Raw genomic sequence first — 15548 nt, forward strand, 5'->3', positions numbered from 1 at the left:
GTGGTGCGAACTCGGCTCACTGCAACCTCCACCTCCCGGGTTCAAGCAATTCTCCTGCCTCAGCCTCCCGAGTAGCTGGGATTACAAGCATGCGCCACCACGCCCGGCTAATTTTCTGTATTTTTAGTAGAGATGGGGTTTCACCATGTTGGCCTGGCTAGTCTTGAACTCCTGACCTCAGGTGATCTGCCCACCTCGCCCTCCCAAAGTGCTGGGATTACAGGCATGAGCCACCGCGCCCTGCCGGGGGTATTAGCTTTAAAGTCACGTTTTCACCTTACAGTGAAGAATTTCAGAAGCAACACTTCTGCCCGCAAAACACCACTTTGTCCTTCATAATTGTAATGTTGAAGAATTGCTTTCATTTTTAATCAGTCTTAACAGTGCAACTTACTGGCGCCTACAAAAGACGGCAGGCAAGCTGTATTTAATATGCTTATGTTTTATTCACGTAGGTGGCACTTAAAATACATGATGTGTTTAGGGTTGCATTGTCCACAGAAAGCATCAAATATCACTCCACTCCCCACCAAAACCAACTCCACCCCCCATCAAAACTCTTTGGCAACAGTTGTGTTAAATAACGTCAGAGATCACACTTGTTTCTGGCTCCCAAGCCTGGGTCACTGCTACATGGATTGTGTCAGAAGCTTCGCGGCTTCAACACTGCTAGATTAAAATTGCTGGCATTTTAAAATCACATCACAGCTTTTCACAATGCCCTCAAGTCCAAGAGGACAAAGGAAAAAGGAACATGAACAGCAGATCCTCATGTGAAAGGGAAGGAAAGTCACTGAGAGGGAGCGTGCAGGGAAGAAGTCAAGGCAGCCCTGGAATTCTACTCCGTGCTCAATAAAAACAAAAAGTGAAGCAGCAATACATCATGCAAATGAAATAATGACCGGAAGTGGGCGCATCTAGTTAGAAGTGACTTTCATAAGGAGTCAGTGTTTGCGAACTGAAACATTAGTTCAGCCTCCTTGTGCCGTCTCGGGGTGTTTTGCGCGTGTGTAAATACCGGCCCATTTTCCCCAGCACGGCCCTAACCCATGGACACTAGGGAGGGTGCCGCTGAGCAAAAAATTTTGCTAACAATAATTAGCAAAAATCCGAGAGAAAAAAAATATGGAATCTAGCAAAACCTACACCATATTTGAAGTTGAATTTGGACTACCTGCAGAGGATGCATATTAAAAGAGTAAACAGAAGGAATGATTTTACATCTGAGGTGGTTCACGACAGCCTTCTATTCGTGTGGCGGGATTGCTCTGAGGAGAAGGTGCAGGAGTCAATGTGTCACTTGCGATATTCTCTAAGTTACACTCCACTGAATTACTTTAATTCCAAACACTACGCCGCCACAGGAAACAGCCTCATTTCATGAATGTTACTCAGTTAGCTGTCTGCGCCCCACTGTACTTCTAAAGCTAGAAAGACTCCAGCAGCACGGAGTGGCTGAGTAGCCGAAAAGAATGAAGAGGATCCGGAAGCACTAGAGGAAAACGCTAGCAGATCGAGCGCTGGAGAGAAGCAGAGAGCCGCGTCCCAAAGGTCTATCCCCGCCACCCGTGCGGTCAGCCCCGTCTCCTGACCCTGCTCTGACTGATCCGTGATCGCGTAATCCTGCCGAGCGAGTGTGGCCTCGAGACAGTCCTGACCCAACGCCGCTACCTAGCGCGTGTGCACGACCGCGCGCCGAGCCCGGTGGAGCGCCAGCGTCCGGGGTGCACCGCGCGCCTCAAGTCCGGTCTAGTGATTGCCTTTGGTCGACTTCTTCTTCTTCGACTCCTCTCTCTGCTTCTGCTTCTTCCTCTTGCCACCTTCTTTGAATCCTAAGGAAACACGGCCTGTAAAACACGGTGCGGAACAGCACTGCTTCCCCAGCAAGAGCCAAACATGTTTTCTAAATATCTCCCCATGTTAAGAACAAAAAGCAACAAAATGAAGTCGTCTCTCTTGGCCACACCTGAACCTCAAAACGGGAGCTGACTTTCCAAGGTGCAGGTTGAGAACCGCTCACACTACCCAGAGAGCTTCGCCACCCTGCAGAGAAGTGAGGACTCCGACCTAGCCAAGCTCCGCCCAGCAGCAGAGCTAGAAGCCCACCCTGGGCGCGGCTGCCCCTCAGTCCCGGAGCCCCGCCCCGGGCTCTCCTTCAGAACGCACACTGGGCCTGCGCAAAGCTGCGCCCCGCTGTGGGGAGGTGTCCACGGCGTCTCCTCGGCTTCCCCAGCCGGCCACAGTGCAGCCATTCTGCAGGCAAGGCCTCGGCGTGGACTGGCCTCACGTTTGCGGGCTCTGTGCCATCCGGCGTGGGAAAGTCCCATTTCTTATTTGAGGAAAGTAACCTTTCATTTTCCTTTTGCTAAAGCCAATGGCTGACACTGACTGATCCAGCTGAAGCGCAGGGAGAAAGACGCCCACCCTCTGAACATCTGATCCAACGTGCCCGAAATAAACACCTCTGGATTCATTTCTGCAGAAATTGTCTTGGACTCAGTGTGTGCCAACATGGGTGCAGGAAACGGGCCTGATGTTGAAGTTGGCCACAATTGTCAACATGAGGGGGCACAGGGAACATGGCCGGCAGCGGGCAGGGCGGGCCTGGGTCCCACACGCACGGGCCCTCGACCTGCCAGGAGAACACTCCAGAGACCCACACAACTTCACATCGCGGCATCGTGCCTCACTGGGAGGAGCCTGCTCACAGCCCTCTCGGGGGCCTCAGGCCCTGCCCACACTCATGACTTGCCCCAGAGAATCACAATCATGGTGGGCCGAGTGCCGGGCTCCAGCCACATGCATTCCACGCCCAGCTGACGGCCGCCATGCTGACCAGCATGTCACAGGTGCAAGTCCACTGAGTGTGGCTCACGCATGTCCTGGACCACAGTGGGGCAAACACACGTGGACTTTCAAATGTGCCGTGGCTGTCACCACTGAGCACTGCCCGGACCCCGACAGCTCTCCACGGGAGGGGACAAGCCTGCAGATCCAGTCCACACCCACAGCCACACACCACGCCCGCCTGCGGCCTGTGCACAGTGGAGGCTGCCACCTTCGCAGCTTTCCACTAGAGCCGAGCGCGTCCTAACCGCCCTACGAGGGAGCAGCACAAGATGTGCATTCTGTGAACCGCCAAGCGTTCCATGCTGCGTTTTTAGGAAATGTGCCTTAAATTACGGAAAGAAAGAAAGAAAGAACAGAGGGGCATGTGTGCCGCTGAGGACCTGCTTCCAAAGCAGAGGAAAGGAAAGGAAGCCGGAGGAAGCCAGGGGATCCCCGTCCCGAGGAGCACGCGGGGAGCCCCCCTGACTGGCGCGCGGCCTGGGCAGAGCCAGCTCTCGGAGGCTGTGTCCCCAGAGGATCCTCATAGCCCCAGGGACCCAAGGGACCCCGTGGGATGGTGCGGGTGGGAGGGGGCGGGGCTGGGAGGTCACGCCCAGCCTGCGGATTTCCTCAGCTTCAGGAAAGCAAACTTTACCAAGACCCCAGAACAACGGGAGTAATAGGAGCTCCTTTAAAGCAACTGCTGCCACTGGTCCTTTATGAGTTAGGGACGGAGAGCCTGAGGGGACCACACTGCAGACACCCTCACCAGCCCTGGGGCTGCCGGGGATGGTGGGGGAGGGGCGGGTCCGCTACAAAGAAACCACTTTCCCGTATTCTTCAAGACTCCAATATTGCTGGGCGTGGTGGCTCACGCCTGTAATCCCAACACTCTGGGAGGCTGAAGCAGGGGGATCACCTGAGGTCAGGAGTTCGAGACCAGCCAGTCCAACATGGAGAAACCACATCTCTACTAAAAATACAAAAATGAGCCAGATGTGGTGGTGGGCGCCTGCAGTCCCAGCCACTTGGGAGGTGAGGCAGGAAAATCACTAGAACCCTTGAGGCAGAGGTTACAGTGAGCCGAGATCATGCCACTGCACTCCAGCCTGGGTGACAGAGCGAGACAGTCTCAAAAAAAAAAAAAAAAAGGTCCAAAATTGAACCTGAGATTTGAGAAAAACAGAGCAGGCCCTCCTGTCACCTGAATCTCCTGCGAATCACAGACATGGCCTTGGGCACCGGCTCGTGGGCTCCAGACCATCGTGGGACCACCAGCCTCGGGCACAGACCACAGAGGCACACTCTCCCATCAGCAACTACTTAAAAATTCGTCCTGATAGAAAAGGACTTCTGGAAACTGTTGAAAACCCTTAAGTATAAATACACAAATTAGTTTCATTAAAAAGACAAACTTGGAGCTGTTGAAAGCTGAGGGCAGGGTTAGATTCCAATCTTTAGTTGGAGCTCCGTTCCACAGCACTCCGGGACAGGCTGCTTTCCTCAGTCAAAAAAGTAAAGGACCTGTTTTATTCTTTCTTTCATGTTCGGTCATTTTACTTTTCCTTTTTTTGTTTTTTTTTTTTTTTTTTTGAGACGGAGTCTCGCTCTGCTGCCCAGGCTGGAGTGCAGTGGCCGGACCTCAGCTCACTGCAAGCTCCGCCTCCCGGGTTTACGCCATTCTCCTGCCTCAGCCTCCCAAGTAGCTGGGACTACAGGCGCCGCCACCTCGCCCGGCTAGTTTTTTGTATTTTTTTAGTAGAGACGGGGTTTCACCGTGTTAGCCAGGATGGTCTCGACCTCCTGACCTCGTGATCCGCCCGTCTCGGCCTCCCAAAGTGCTGGGATTACAGGCTTGTACTTTTCCTTTTTTAACAGTTACATGTTCTTGATATTCCTACAGTATGTGTGGAATTCATAAACACAAAATCTCACTCGTCCTTTCCAAAGCCTGAGTTAGGATCGGGTGGGTTCCCGGTGGTGCCTCTGTCCTCTGAACTAAGGCAGGGCGAGTGCTGGGGTTAAGGACTCCACACAGCGGCAAATGTTAGCCAGAGAACCCCACACCACGCAGGAGGGACAGGCGCTCCCCGCCGACCCGCCGCTCTGCTGACCGGGATAGGAGCACCCCCAGTACCCTGTACTCCCCAACATTCCTGCTTCCACTGGCTGCACCCCGTTGTCAATCACACCAGACACAAGGAGGGGAAATTCTTGCAGAAGCAGTACGTTCCGTATTTTGAGGGGTGCATCTCAAGTGAGAGCTCATTTCCAGCCTAAAAAAAAATCATGCCCTAGAACCGCCCAGGCCTGGGGGCTGCACACCTGGTTGTGACTCCACGAGTGGAAGCTCGCTCACTCCTGGGAGCTCCAATAAGACCTACTCGATTCAGGGACCATTCAGATGGCTGGAGGCCAAAGCAGGGGCCATCAATACTGCTGGGTGGCCAGTCTCCTCACCGTGTACTCCTTTTTCAGGAACCTTGCCCAGGAATCCCACAAAAAGATGATAGTGGGATCTTCCAGGCACCCAGAAGCCTGGCCGAGAGTCATGGGTTTTCCGTGACAAGGGGCTTCAGGGAAAGAGAGACCTTCAGTGACACAAAAATGCAGCAAACCAGTATCCTGACTCAGGAGCCTGTGTTATCGCTACAAAGTCCACTGGTCAGAACACCCAGCAGGCTGGAGCTGAGGGGTCTGCACCTGTGTGACTCTGTCATGCCCACACTGGCACATGCCCTTGTCTGCAGGCATGTACAGTTGTTCCGGTTTGGTGGTGCCGGTGCTCTGACCCCGATGCAATGAGTGAGCCTTGCTCAGCCTCTTCCTTGTCACCCACCAGAGCCCTGGAGTCGGTGAGTGAGTTGCAAATGGCCTCTGCAGAGACCAAAACCACCCTGCTTTGCAATTTCACCCTAGTTCTGTCTCCAACTCTGCAGCAGCTTCCTGAATCATCCATTGAGTCAGCTCTGTCATCTCTCAATAAGAACTTAAGTAAAAGTCTCTGACATGTGTTCATTATATATTTGTATGAAAATCTCATCTTTAAATCTTTGATGGTTACTTTGGTATCTTCAAGATCTCATGAAGCGATTAAAAAAAAGGAAACAAATGAGAGGAAAAGCTCTGGGACGGAAGCTCCACAAAGAGGATCCGGGCAGAAACAAAAGCCATCACTGGCCTCTCTGCTGTAAGGATTTGTGTTGGGATTCAGCAGTCAGCCAGCTTTCCCCCTCAGAAACGGTGCATGGCAGGGAAGCTGAGGATACACACTGGCAAAGCCGTGAGGCGCGGGGAGAAGGGCGCCTGCCTGCCCACATCAGTCCCGCCCACAGCCACAGTCGCTGGGAGGAGGAGACCAGCCCAGTTCTGAAATGCGGGTGTGGCCTCAGGCCTGTGCTGGGTGCTGTTCCAGGGGTCTCACCTCACTTTAAACATGGCTCCTCCAGGAGGCTCGCACCTGTGCACCACATTCTTGGGGCCTGGGAAATCACAAGGCGCCTCGCAGGCCAGGCTTCCGGTGGCCCCCTAACCCCAGTGGTTCAGGGACACTACGGCTGTGACCCTGCTCTATCCTGCACCTTGCACCCATCGACAAACAGTGCGCCCTCCCTACCGCCCTCAGACCCTTCAGTACCAGGAGTGCACAACACATCCTGGGGAGCCTCCCGCACGCCCGCTCAGTGCAGGGATCCTGGGGAGCCTCCTCCACGCCCACTCAGTGCATGGGGAGTTCTTTCTGGGCCACGCAGCCTGCAACTGCCTCTGTTCGTCACTCAGTGATACAGCGCAGACTCGCATGGCAAAGTCGAGCACAGCAGGGTGGGCGGCCGGCCAGCTGGAGGGGCTGCTGGGCCCACCCACAGGCATCGCATCCTGAGGCTCTCATGGCTGGGGGTGCACCTTCCGTCCTCCTCAGAAGCGTAACCGGCAACTGTGCTTCATCCAAGAAGGACTGGAAGGGGCTAATTTTTCAAAAGAAAGTTCCATGAAGGGAAAGGGAGAGACCTCCCCCCTTCTTTTCATGTCATGCTTAGACAGTGCTGTTCGGCCCAAGTCCACAGAATTAACCTCACGACACCCGCTTAGGTCCCCCAAACCCAGAGATCAGCCATCCCTATCTTCCTGCACGACAGGAGCGGCTGGGGTCCCCTCACTGCGTGCAGTGGTAAGAACCAGAAGGGGCACAAATACTTCCAACCGATGCACGATTCACACGAAACAGACCCTGGGCTTTAGGACGCAGTCAGGGCCAACTCTACACGCACAGCACGTCCTCAGGGCGACCCAGAACTTCTCCGGGGCACTCACTTCTGAGACTCTCCGGCTCCCTAAGAGGTGGGGGGAGGGCAGGGCGGCCAAGAACCCCACAGCGGGTGGGCGGGCAGACTACGCTTCACAAGCAGGTCTGACTTGAGGGGCTCTTTTGTTCTGCACCCAGCGCAGAAGAAGGCACGAGAAGGTGAAGCTGACGGAGGGGCAGGAGCAGATGCAGAGCCCCCCAGCACAAGACCCCCTGGCCTAAGCCACAGGCCTCAAGCTCTACGCTGAAAGCTACGGAAAGGCACGTCTACGGTAAAAGCAGCACCTCGCACTGCCATGGCAGCTCTGTCATCCTTTGCGGAGCAACACACTGTGTAAAGGACACGGGGACCCCGTTTGAACGGTGGGGGGCCCGGAGCCACCGTGGCGTGGGGGCTGCAGGCAGGAGGGGAACAGAGCGAAGCCACCTCCTCCCGCCCCGCCCGCCCCGCCCGCTCAGGTCAGAACACAGCAGCACAGGCGCGGTTTGTGTCCTCGCTGTCCTCTGGCACCCAGGGCAGTCTCACTCTGCGCCTGCTCCTCGGCTGCCTCCCTTTGCACACCTGCTGCGGACGCGAGGGGGTCCCAGGGCCCGGGTGCCCGAGGTCGGTCCTGCTCGCCCTCCTCCTCACAGAGACCGTGAGGCGCATGTCTGAGCAGCGAGGCAGGCCGGGGCGGCTTCGGCGGGCGGAGGCTGGCAGGCTGGGCTGGCAGGGCGCTCTGGCCTCTCCGCACGCGTTCCTCAGCGAGGGCGTCCTCGTCGGCCACACCTGCAAGCACAGCGGGAGAGAGACAGCCGTGAGCGAGCGGCAGCCGGCCCCTCCAGAGCCAGCGATCTCCCTGACAGACGCGTCATCTCTGGGGAGGAGAAAGAGGTTATATCGTCTTTCTTCAGTGGCACCACTGGGGCCAGAACTTAATGCTCCAAGAGTGGGAAAAGAGTCATCTGAAAATCACCCCTCTCTCTCTCCTGGAAGAAGCGGCTCCCCGCCCCACCAGCTTTGGCACCATCAACACGCCCCTTCCAAGAGCGAGAGTGCCCCACTGAAATCACAGCCCAGGGCTGACAAGTGCACTGTCAGAATCAGCCAGCTGGGCCACCCTGGGGAAGAAAGGCTCCAGATCCAGCTGGAGATTTCACCCTCAGGGTCCATACACAGAAGACACCCCTCTCCGCCTCGTGCTGGAGCACATCTGTGGCAGCAGCAGCGGTGCCCACGGGAGCCACAGCTCCGCCCAAGGCAGGGCCACTCCAGTGCAGCTCCAGCTCTGGCCCCGCACAACACACACACACCCCCAAGACAGGCCAGCTCCTCAATGCTCTGAAAAATTGTGCTTTTATTAATCTTTTGAAATACAGAAAAAGTCATTGGAAGGCCGTGCATTAAAAAAAAAGAAATATAGGCCAGGCGCGGTGGCTCACACCTGTAATCCCAGCACTTTGGGAGGCCGAGACGGGCGGATCACGAGGTCAGGAAATCGAGACCATCCTGGCTAACACGGTGAAACCCCGTCTCTACTAAAAATACAAAAACTTAGCCGGGTGAGGTGGCGGCGCCTGCAGTCCCAGCTACTCGGGAGGCTGAGGCGGGAGAATGGCGAGAACCTGGGAGGCGGAGCTTGCAGTGAGCCGAGATCCGGCCACTGCACTCCAGCCTGGGGGACAGAGCGAGACTCCATCTCAAAATAAAAAAAAAGAAATACAGAAAAAATGTTTTGAACACTGATGGATATGAGGAATAAAAATAAGAAAACAATATTCACAGAATGATCTCCACTGTGATTCTCTGAAGGTGTGAGTGACAGTCGCTGTGTGGATGTGAGGGAGGCAGCGGCAGCTCCAGGAGCAAAGCGTGTGAGGCCGCCGTAGCTGGTGGGATTCCTCGTCCCTCTGCAAACTCTAAAATGTGTCTAAAACGTGTTGCACCCAGCACTTTGGGCCCCGAGCCCTGCGCAGATGTAAAGCAAGGCGGACCCCTCCCGTGGCACAGCATGGAGTTTATGCCAGAGGCGGCCTCGTCCTCCTCACTTCCCCACAAGCACTAAGGAGCACTCAGCCATTGAAATGCGCCTGAAACGCAATGGACTGAGAGATCGACGGACATTCAGGAGCTTCTCCAATTAAACACGCCACTTCCAGTGCTGAGTGCCAGGCCCAGGGCCCGCCCCAGGAGCTCAAATGTGACTCACCCACAACGGAGAGAACTGGCTCTGAGGTCAGGAAGGAACCTGCTCTCAGGCTGTCCCCTCAGGCCAGGCTCTGGTCCTTGGAGACCACGATGGTGATGCTCGCCTAAGGAAGACCCTCACACGAATGCAGAATTCATCTCCAAGGAATACCAAGACCTGGGCAACTCGTAACCTGGGGCCTGTGTGTCCCCAGAGGGGAGGGCAAGCCTCACAAAATCCTAAAGCTGCAGCACGGCGCCCACAGGGCTCAGTCGTTTCTGGAACTCAGCAAACCCAAGAGGAGGCGCAGGCCTCAGATCTCAGATGTCCTATTTCCCCACACTTTGAACACAGAAACGTGATTTTTGGGACCATTTAACCATGCACCATAAATGCAGGCTGCGAGGCTTCACCTATGACACCCATTGTCAACACCGGCCCGCACGTCCTGCCAGGGGACCCAGGGTCCCTGCTGAGATGGCTGCACCAGGAGAACACACAAGTCTCAGCATCACGCCGAACTGCTGAGCTGAGAGGGGTCACCTAGCCCGGGGCCAGTTCTCCCCTTGGGAACTCCGTGTGCTCACGGGTAGAATGAACAGGTGGCAGAGCTGCTGTCTGCGATTCTATGACATGAGTGAAGGAAAACAGCACCCAGCACACAGGCCGTGCCTGCGGGCGTCATGCACACACAGCACTTCCTGAGCGTGCCCGCGGCAGGAGGAAACATGCCAGGGTCCCCTGACCAGGCCCCAGTTGCAGGCTGGGAGTGAGGAGGGCTCTGGGACAGGGACACCCAGGATGCAGCTTCTGGTTTTCTGTTTTCCCAGCTGCCTGCACCCTGGCAGGAGAGCGGGACACATGGAAACAGTGCTGTGAACTTGCTGTTGTGTAGCAACATGGCTTCCAGATCTGACACTGAAACTCAAAGGGGCCACATCGCCGAGAAGCATCAGCAGGCTGCCCCGGTGACACCTGTGGACCCTGGGCCGTCCCAGCCCCTTGGACACCAAGGAGAGACTCAGCACAGGTGCTCCCAGGGTACCACATCCCACCTTGGAGGGAGAGAGGAGAGACGAGGGGACCCACACACACAGCAGCAAAGGGCCAACCGGAAGCTGCCGGTGCCAAGCCCGTTCCTGCCTCCAGGAGGATTACACCCAATACTCCGCCATGACTTTGAAGATTATACTTTGCCAACTAATGTAGAACATTTGAGAAAAAAATTTAAAGTTTCTGGTGTGTGACACACTGAACTGGACCCTAAATATCCATAGCTGTGAAGTGTTCCCCAGGCACAGTGATGCAGCATGAGTTCTGTGACTGCCACCAGAAGAGCCACCCACTGCCTGGCCCAGCCACACACCCCAATGCCCGGGAGCTTCAGAGCCAAGCGTGAGCCGCTCACCCGCCCCACTCCATGGGGAGGGAAAATGGGGGCAGGGTAACCCCACACATCCTGGCTCATCCTGGCTCTGGGAAGCCCAGTCTCGCTGCCACTTGAAATTATGCACTTCCAGCTCAGTTGCAGTTGGGAACCCCCGCCTCCGAGCTGTCCCCCGCACCCCTGGTCCGCAGGTGAAAACACACCCTGGGTGGGTGTCCAAGGACCCGTTTTCAGAGCGCTGTGGGTCACCTGGGGCTGCCATCGCATTGCCTGGGGGCCAGGCTTCGAGGTCAGCCTCAGCCAGGGCTTCCCGCCCTCAAGGTCCGGCCTCCTCCTTCGGAGCTGCTCTGGGAGAGGTTCTGCTTTTATTGTCTGTTTAGAAAAAGGCCCCACTGAGACTTAAGACTGATACTTTGAAAATGAATATTGAAGACACCTGCAGCATCCAAAGCTCCCTGCATCATCTCCTCAGAGGCTGAGGCCACTGGGAAGGCATGGATGCTGCACTCCTAACCCCGTGCTGCTGAGCTGGCCAGCTGCGGGCTCTGAGCAGCCCTGGAGTGACTGGGGGAGAAAGGTGCAGGCTCCACAGCCACAGCCACAGGGCAGCCTGGCTCCTGTGGATACGCCTGCATCCCTATCCTCTCCTGCACAGCTCAGCCGCTCCACCCCCTGCCAGGTCCCGGCAACACCCAGAAGCCTCCCTCCCCCGACTCACTTTGGAGGAGGGCTGGGGATGGCACACGTGGCAGGTAGACAACAGCTGCTCAGGTCTGGTCTCTCGGTAAACCCTTCTGGCCCCAGCGGTCGGACACAGTTCTGTGTCCCCAGGCCAATCACACAAGGGACTCCCCAAGGGTCTGTGTCCCCAGGCCAAGCACACAAAGGACTCCCCAAGGTTCCCATGAAACCTCATGGCTAGTGAGGTGCCAGGAAAAGTGACTTGAGGAAAGAAGACGAAGGTGGAGATGAGGATCTCCTTATCACCTGGGGAGTCACACAGCGCGCTGCTGCTCCAAACCCCCACCCTGAGCCTCCCGTGGACACGGTGCACTGCTGGCAGGGACAGGGAGCGGCCGCCTCCCGGTTGGGACGCAGATGTGCCAGCAGGGGTCATCAGCTCTCTGACAAAAGGGACACACAGTTGGTCTGAACAGGACTACCCAACTCGGCCTCGATGGTTCTATCTGTTCAGAGCCAAGGCTCTGGGCGTCCTCCTGCTGCAGCCGCCCCAGCTACATGCCGGCACTGCTGGAGGCTCTGTTCCCCACCTCACTGGCAGGTGAAGCCACTGCCTTCAAGGTTCTAACCTACACTGTGGATGGAGCTTTCCCACCCCACGGCCTCCTACAGCTTTCCAGCAAGAAAAAATAAAAAAGAGAAAGTGGCTGGAGGGCAGTCGCGGCAGGCAGGACGGACAGACCGGCTGCAGGAGAACCGCAACAAGCACCGCCCCATGGCCCTTGCCTTGGACTCGGCCTCCCAGTCCCTCCCAGTCCCAGCATTTTCCGATCTCCCTCCTGGCCACAATGGGATCAGCCCCGAGGTTCGGGTTTAATTGGCGCAGGATGCAGCCTGGTGCAGTCTGTCAAGGTCCCAGGAGACTGCATGGTGAGCTCCATGCCATGACAGGCTCTCCAGAAATGCCCCCAGGGCCTCACAGGCAGTGGCTCTCCGTGTTCAGGGCTGACAGGGCCGCCGCGTGAACCCTGGGACCCCTACAGAGAGTAAGGCAGGTGTTCTTAGAAACCCTGCGCCCCGGCCCATCCGCCTCCCACTCACGAGGAAGGACCACGAGGAGGAAGGAGCTGGGGCTGCTGATGCTGAGAAACGGGCCTCACAAGATGTGGGAATGCACAGACCCGCACTCCTGCCAGCATCCCAGGATGGGACAAGCCAGCCTCATGCACAGCCTGGAAGCAGGTGCCACGCGGAGGGCCGAGGAACACACAACTCAGCACACTTCCCACAGCAACACCCTCTCCCACGGCAAAGAGCCCCCAGGACATTCTCTCGAACATCCTGCTAGAGCTCACGCAGCTATCGCACAACACGTCCTTGTGGGATTCAGGATGTCCCCACCACACCACCCTCTTCTCTCTCCCATCGCCGCGTCCCACGTGCGGGAGGACCTGGAAGCCTGGCCTGTCGGTGACCCAAAGACCCTGCTTCCGGCACTTGACATGCCTGCAGCTCTGAGGATTCCACCAGTCCTCTCGTGCGGGGAAGGGCCCAGACCACATCAATGTGTTCACACAAGTATCTGTTACACCAATCCTTTTAAAAACACTGCACAGGCTGGCGCAGTGGCTCACACCTGTCATCCCAGCACTTTGGGAGGCTGAGGCAGGAGGATCACCTAAGCCCAGGAGTTTGAGACCAGCTTAGCTTCGAGATCAGCTTGGGCAACACAGAAAGACCCCCATCTCGGCCCGGCGCAGTGGCTCACGCCTGTAATCCCAGCACTTTGAGAGGCCGAGGCGGGCGGATCACTTGAGGTCAGAAGTTTGAGACCAGTCTGGGCAACATGACCCTGTCTCTACTAAAAATGTAAAAATTAGCCGGGTGTGGTGGCATGTGCCTGTAGTCCCAGGTACTCAGGAGGCTGAGGCATGAGAATCACTTGAGCCTGGGAGGCAGAGGTTGCAGTGAGCCGAGATTGCACCACTGCACTCCAGGCTGGGCAACAGAGCGAGACTCCTTATCAAAAAAAGACAGACCCCATCTCTATCAAAAAAAACAAAAAATACAAAAATTAGCCCAGTGCACTGTTGCACGCCTACAGTCCCAGCCACTCTGGAGGCTGAGGTGGGAGAATTACTTGAGCCCAGGGGATTCAAGGCTGCAATGAGCTGTGATTGCACCACTGCACTCCAGCCTAAGTAACAGATTAAGACTTTGTCTCAAGAAAACAAAAAAACAAAACCGCACAGTAGGGCTGGAAGTGTCAGCTCACACCTGTCGTCCCAGCACTGTGGGAGGCTAAAGTAGGGCTGGAAGTGTCAGCTCACACCTGTCGTCCCAGCACTGTGGGAGGCTCAAGTGGAGGCTAAAGATCACTCGGGCCCAAGAGTTTGAGACCAGCCTGGGCAACATAGTGAGACCCCATCTCTACAAAAAAGAGAAAAAATTAGCCAGGTGTAGTGGTGTACTCCTGTAGACTCAGCTACTCGGGGGGCTGAGCTGCGAGGATTGCTTGAGCCTAGGAGTTCGAGGCTGCAGTGAGCTGTGATTGCACCACTGCACTCCTGCCTGGGTAACAGAAATCCTGCCTTTAAAAAAAACCCTGCACAGTAGGCTGAAAGGTGTTCCTTCCCACCCTCAAGAAACAGCCAGTGCCCCTCGCTCGACACTGAGGCTCCTGGGTCAGGGTGGACAGGAAGGCACTGCCGTCTCTGGAGCAGCCTCTGGTTCTGCTGGGAGTCCACACAGGGTGGCCCGCACTTCCCCCTAAAGCCCTGGGGCAAATATAACCGCTCTCCTTGGTTGCTGATTTGGGAAACAAGGTATTGTGAAAGGACTATGAATCTCGGGACCCCAAAATCACTCGGCTAAAGGGAGAAAGCAAGCTGGGAACTGTGTCGGGCACACCTGCCTCCCATTTCATTCCTAAAGAAGGTGGCTACAGCTGGGCCCAGGGGTGCACGCCTGCAGTCCCAGCTACTCAGGAGGCTGAGCTGGGAGGATCCCTTGACGTGAGCTCAGGAGGCGGAGGCTGCTGCGAGCTGAGACTGCACCACTGGACTCCAGCCTGGGCAACAGGAGTGAGACAATGTCTCAAAAAAAAAAAAAAAAAAAAAAAAAAACCCACACATCTCCCTCACAATTTGTGCACAAGGAAATTCCCTGTGGGGCTCAAGATCTTTACCCTAGAGCAGTTGTGTGGGATTTCACCCTGGCAATGTGAGTGGACAGCTTACCTTCACAGGTGCAGACAAAGGACAGATCTCAGTCATCCCTCTGCTCCCCTGAGACAAACGCGTATCTGCTGCCTCTGCCCTGTTGTTTCACGGAGCCAGACTAAGGCACACGTGGCCCTTCCCCTACCCCCTCACACACGTGGATTATGTATTCAGTGAAAGGCTGATCAGAGACTCAACAGAAAGCAACGATTTGTCTTATCCACCTATGACCCGGAAGCCCCCAACCCCACTTCCAGCTGTCCCACCTTTCTGGAACGTACGTCTTGTGTGTAGGGACGCCTCATGTCTCCCCCTGAGGTGCATAAAACCAAGCTGTGCCCCGACCACCTCGGGCACCTGTCGTCAGGGCTCCTGAGGCTGTAACACGGGCACGTCCTCAACCTTGGCAAAATAAACTTCCTGCGCTGACTGAGACCATCTCAGATATTCCTGGTTCACAGTACGAAGGCAGACCAGAAGGCTGATGGAGAAAGTGGGGGTCCGTGGAGTTGCTCTGTGACCCAAGGTGATGACTGCTCCCGATTCTAACCTGGAAAAGTGCAGGCGCCAGACAGTGGCTTCCTTTAAATAAGAAACCACAGGCTCCATATTCCTTGTTTTAAAGTGGGGCCACCCATGCACCACAGGCCCCTGGGATGGAAGAAACAGTGACCCCCCCCAAGACACACTGCCACTTCTCCTGCCACTCCCACAACCCTCCCCTGGGACCCAGCTCCCTCAGCCTACAGAGGTGGAGGCGGTGTGAGCAGTCTGGCCAGCCCGGGAGATGCCTGTCTCTGAATAGAGATGGATGCTCTGAGTAGCATGACAGTGCCAGGCTCAAAGCACACATGGCCCTGCGGCAACCACAGGTCGCCCCTTCACCCCACGCCTGCCCCGTGCTGTGGCCGGCATGCCTCCTAACTCAAAGCACACATGGCCCCGTGGCCACCATAGGC

At 56.2% G+C, this 15548-nt stretch overlaps 1 protein-coding gene across 3 annotated transcripts in view; it reads right to left on the bottom strand.

The window, feature by feature from the left end:
• Window positions 1-422: 422 nt before the first annotated feature.
• The window catches only part of DNAJB6 (DnaJ heat shock protein family (Hsp40) member B6), an 84353-nt gene continuing 69227 nt past the window's right edge, over window positions 423-15548 (bottom strand). The window contains exons 9-10 of one of the 3 annotated variants that reach the window (XM_017860561.1): window positions 7695-7901; window positions 423-1832 (exon numbers count right to left, since the gene is read on the bottom strand). In XM_017860561.1, the coding sequence (XP_017716050.1) occupies window positions 1750-1832; window positions 7695-7901 (290 nt within the window). In that variant the 3' untranslated portion in view covers window positions 423-1749. Of the gene's footprint in view, window positions 1848-4696; window positions 7902-15548 lie in introns of those variants that run through there. The other 2 variants (XM_017860560.1, XM_017860559.1) reach the window with 2 other exon arrangements.

Source organism: Rhinopithecus bieti, unplaced genomic scaffold, assembly GCF_001698545.2.
Source record: "Rhinopithecus bieti isolate Rb0 unplaced genomic scaffold, ASM169854v2 scaffold_50877, whole genome shotgun sequence".
Lineage (NCBI taxonomy): Eukaryota > Metazoa > Chordata > Mammalia > Primates > Cercopithecidae > Rhinopithecus > Rhinopithecus bieti.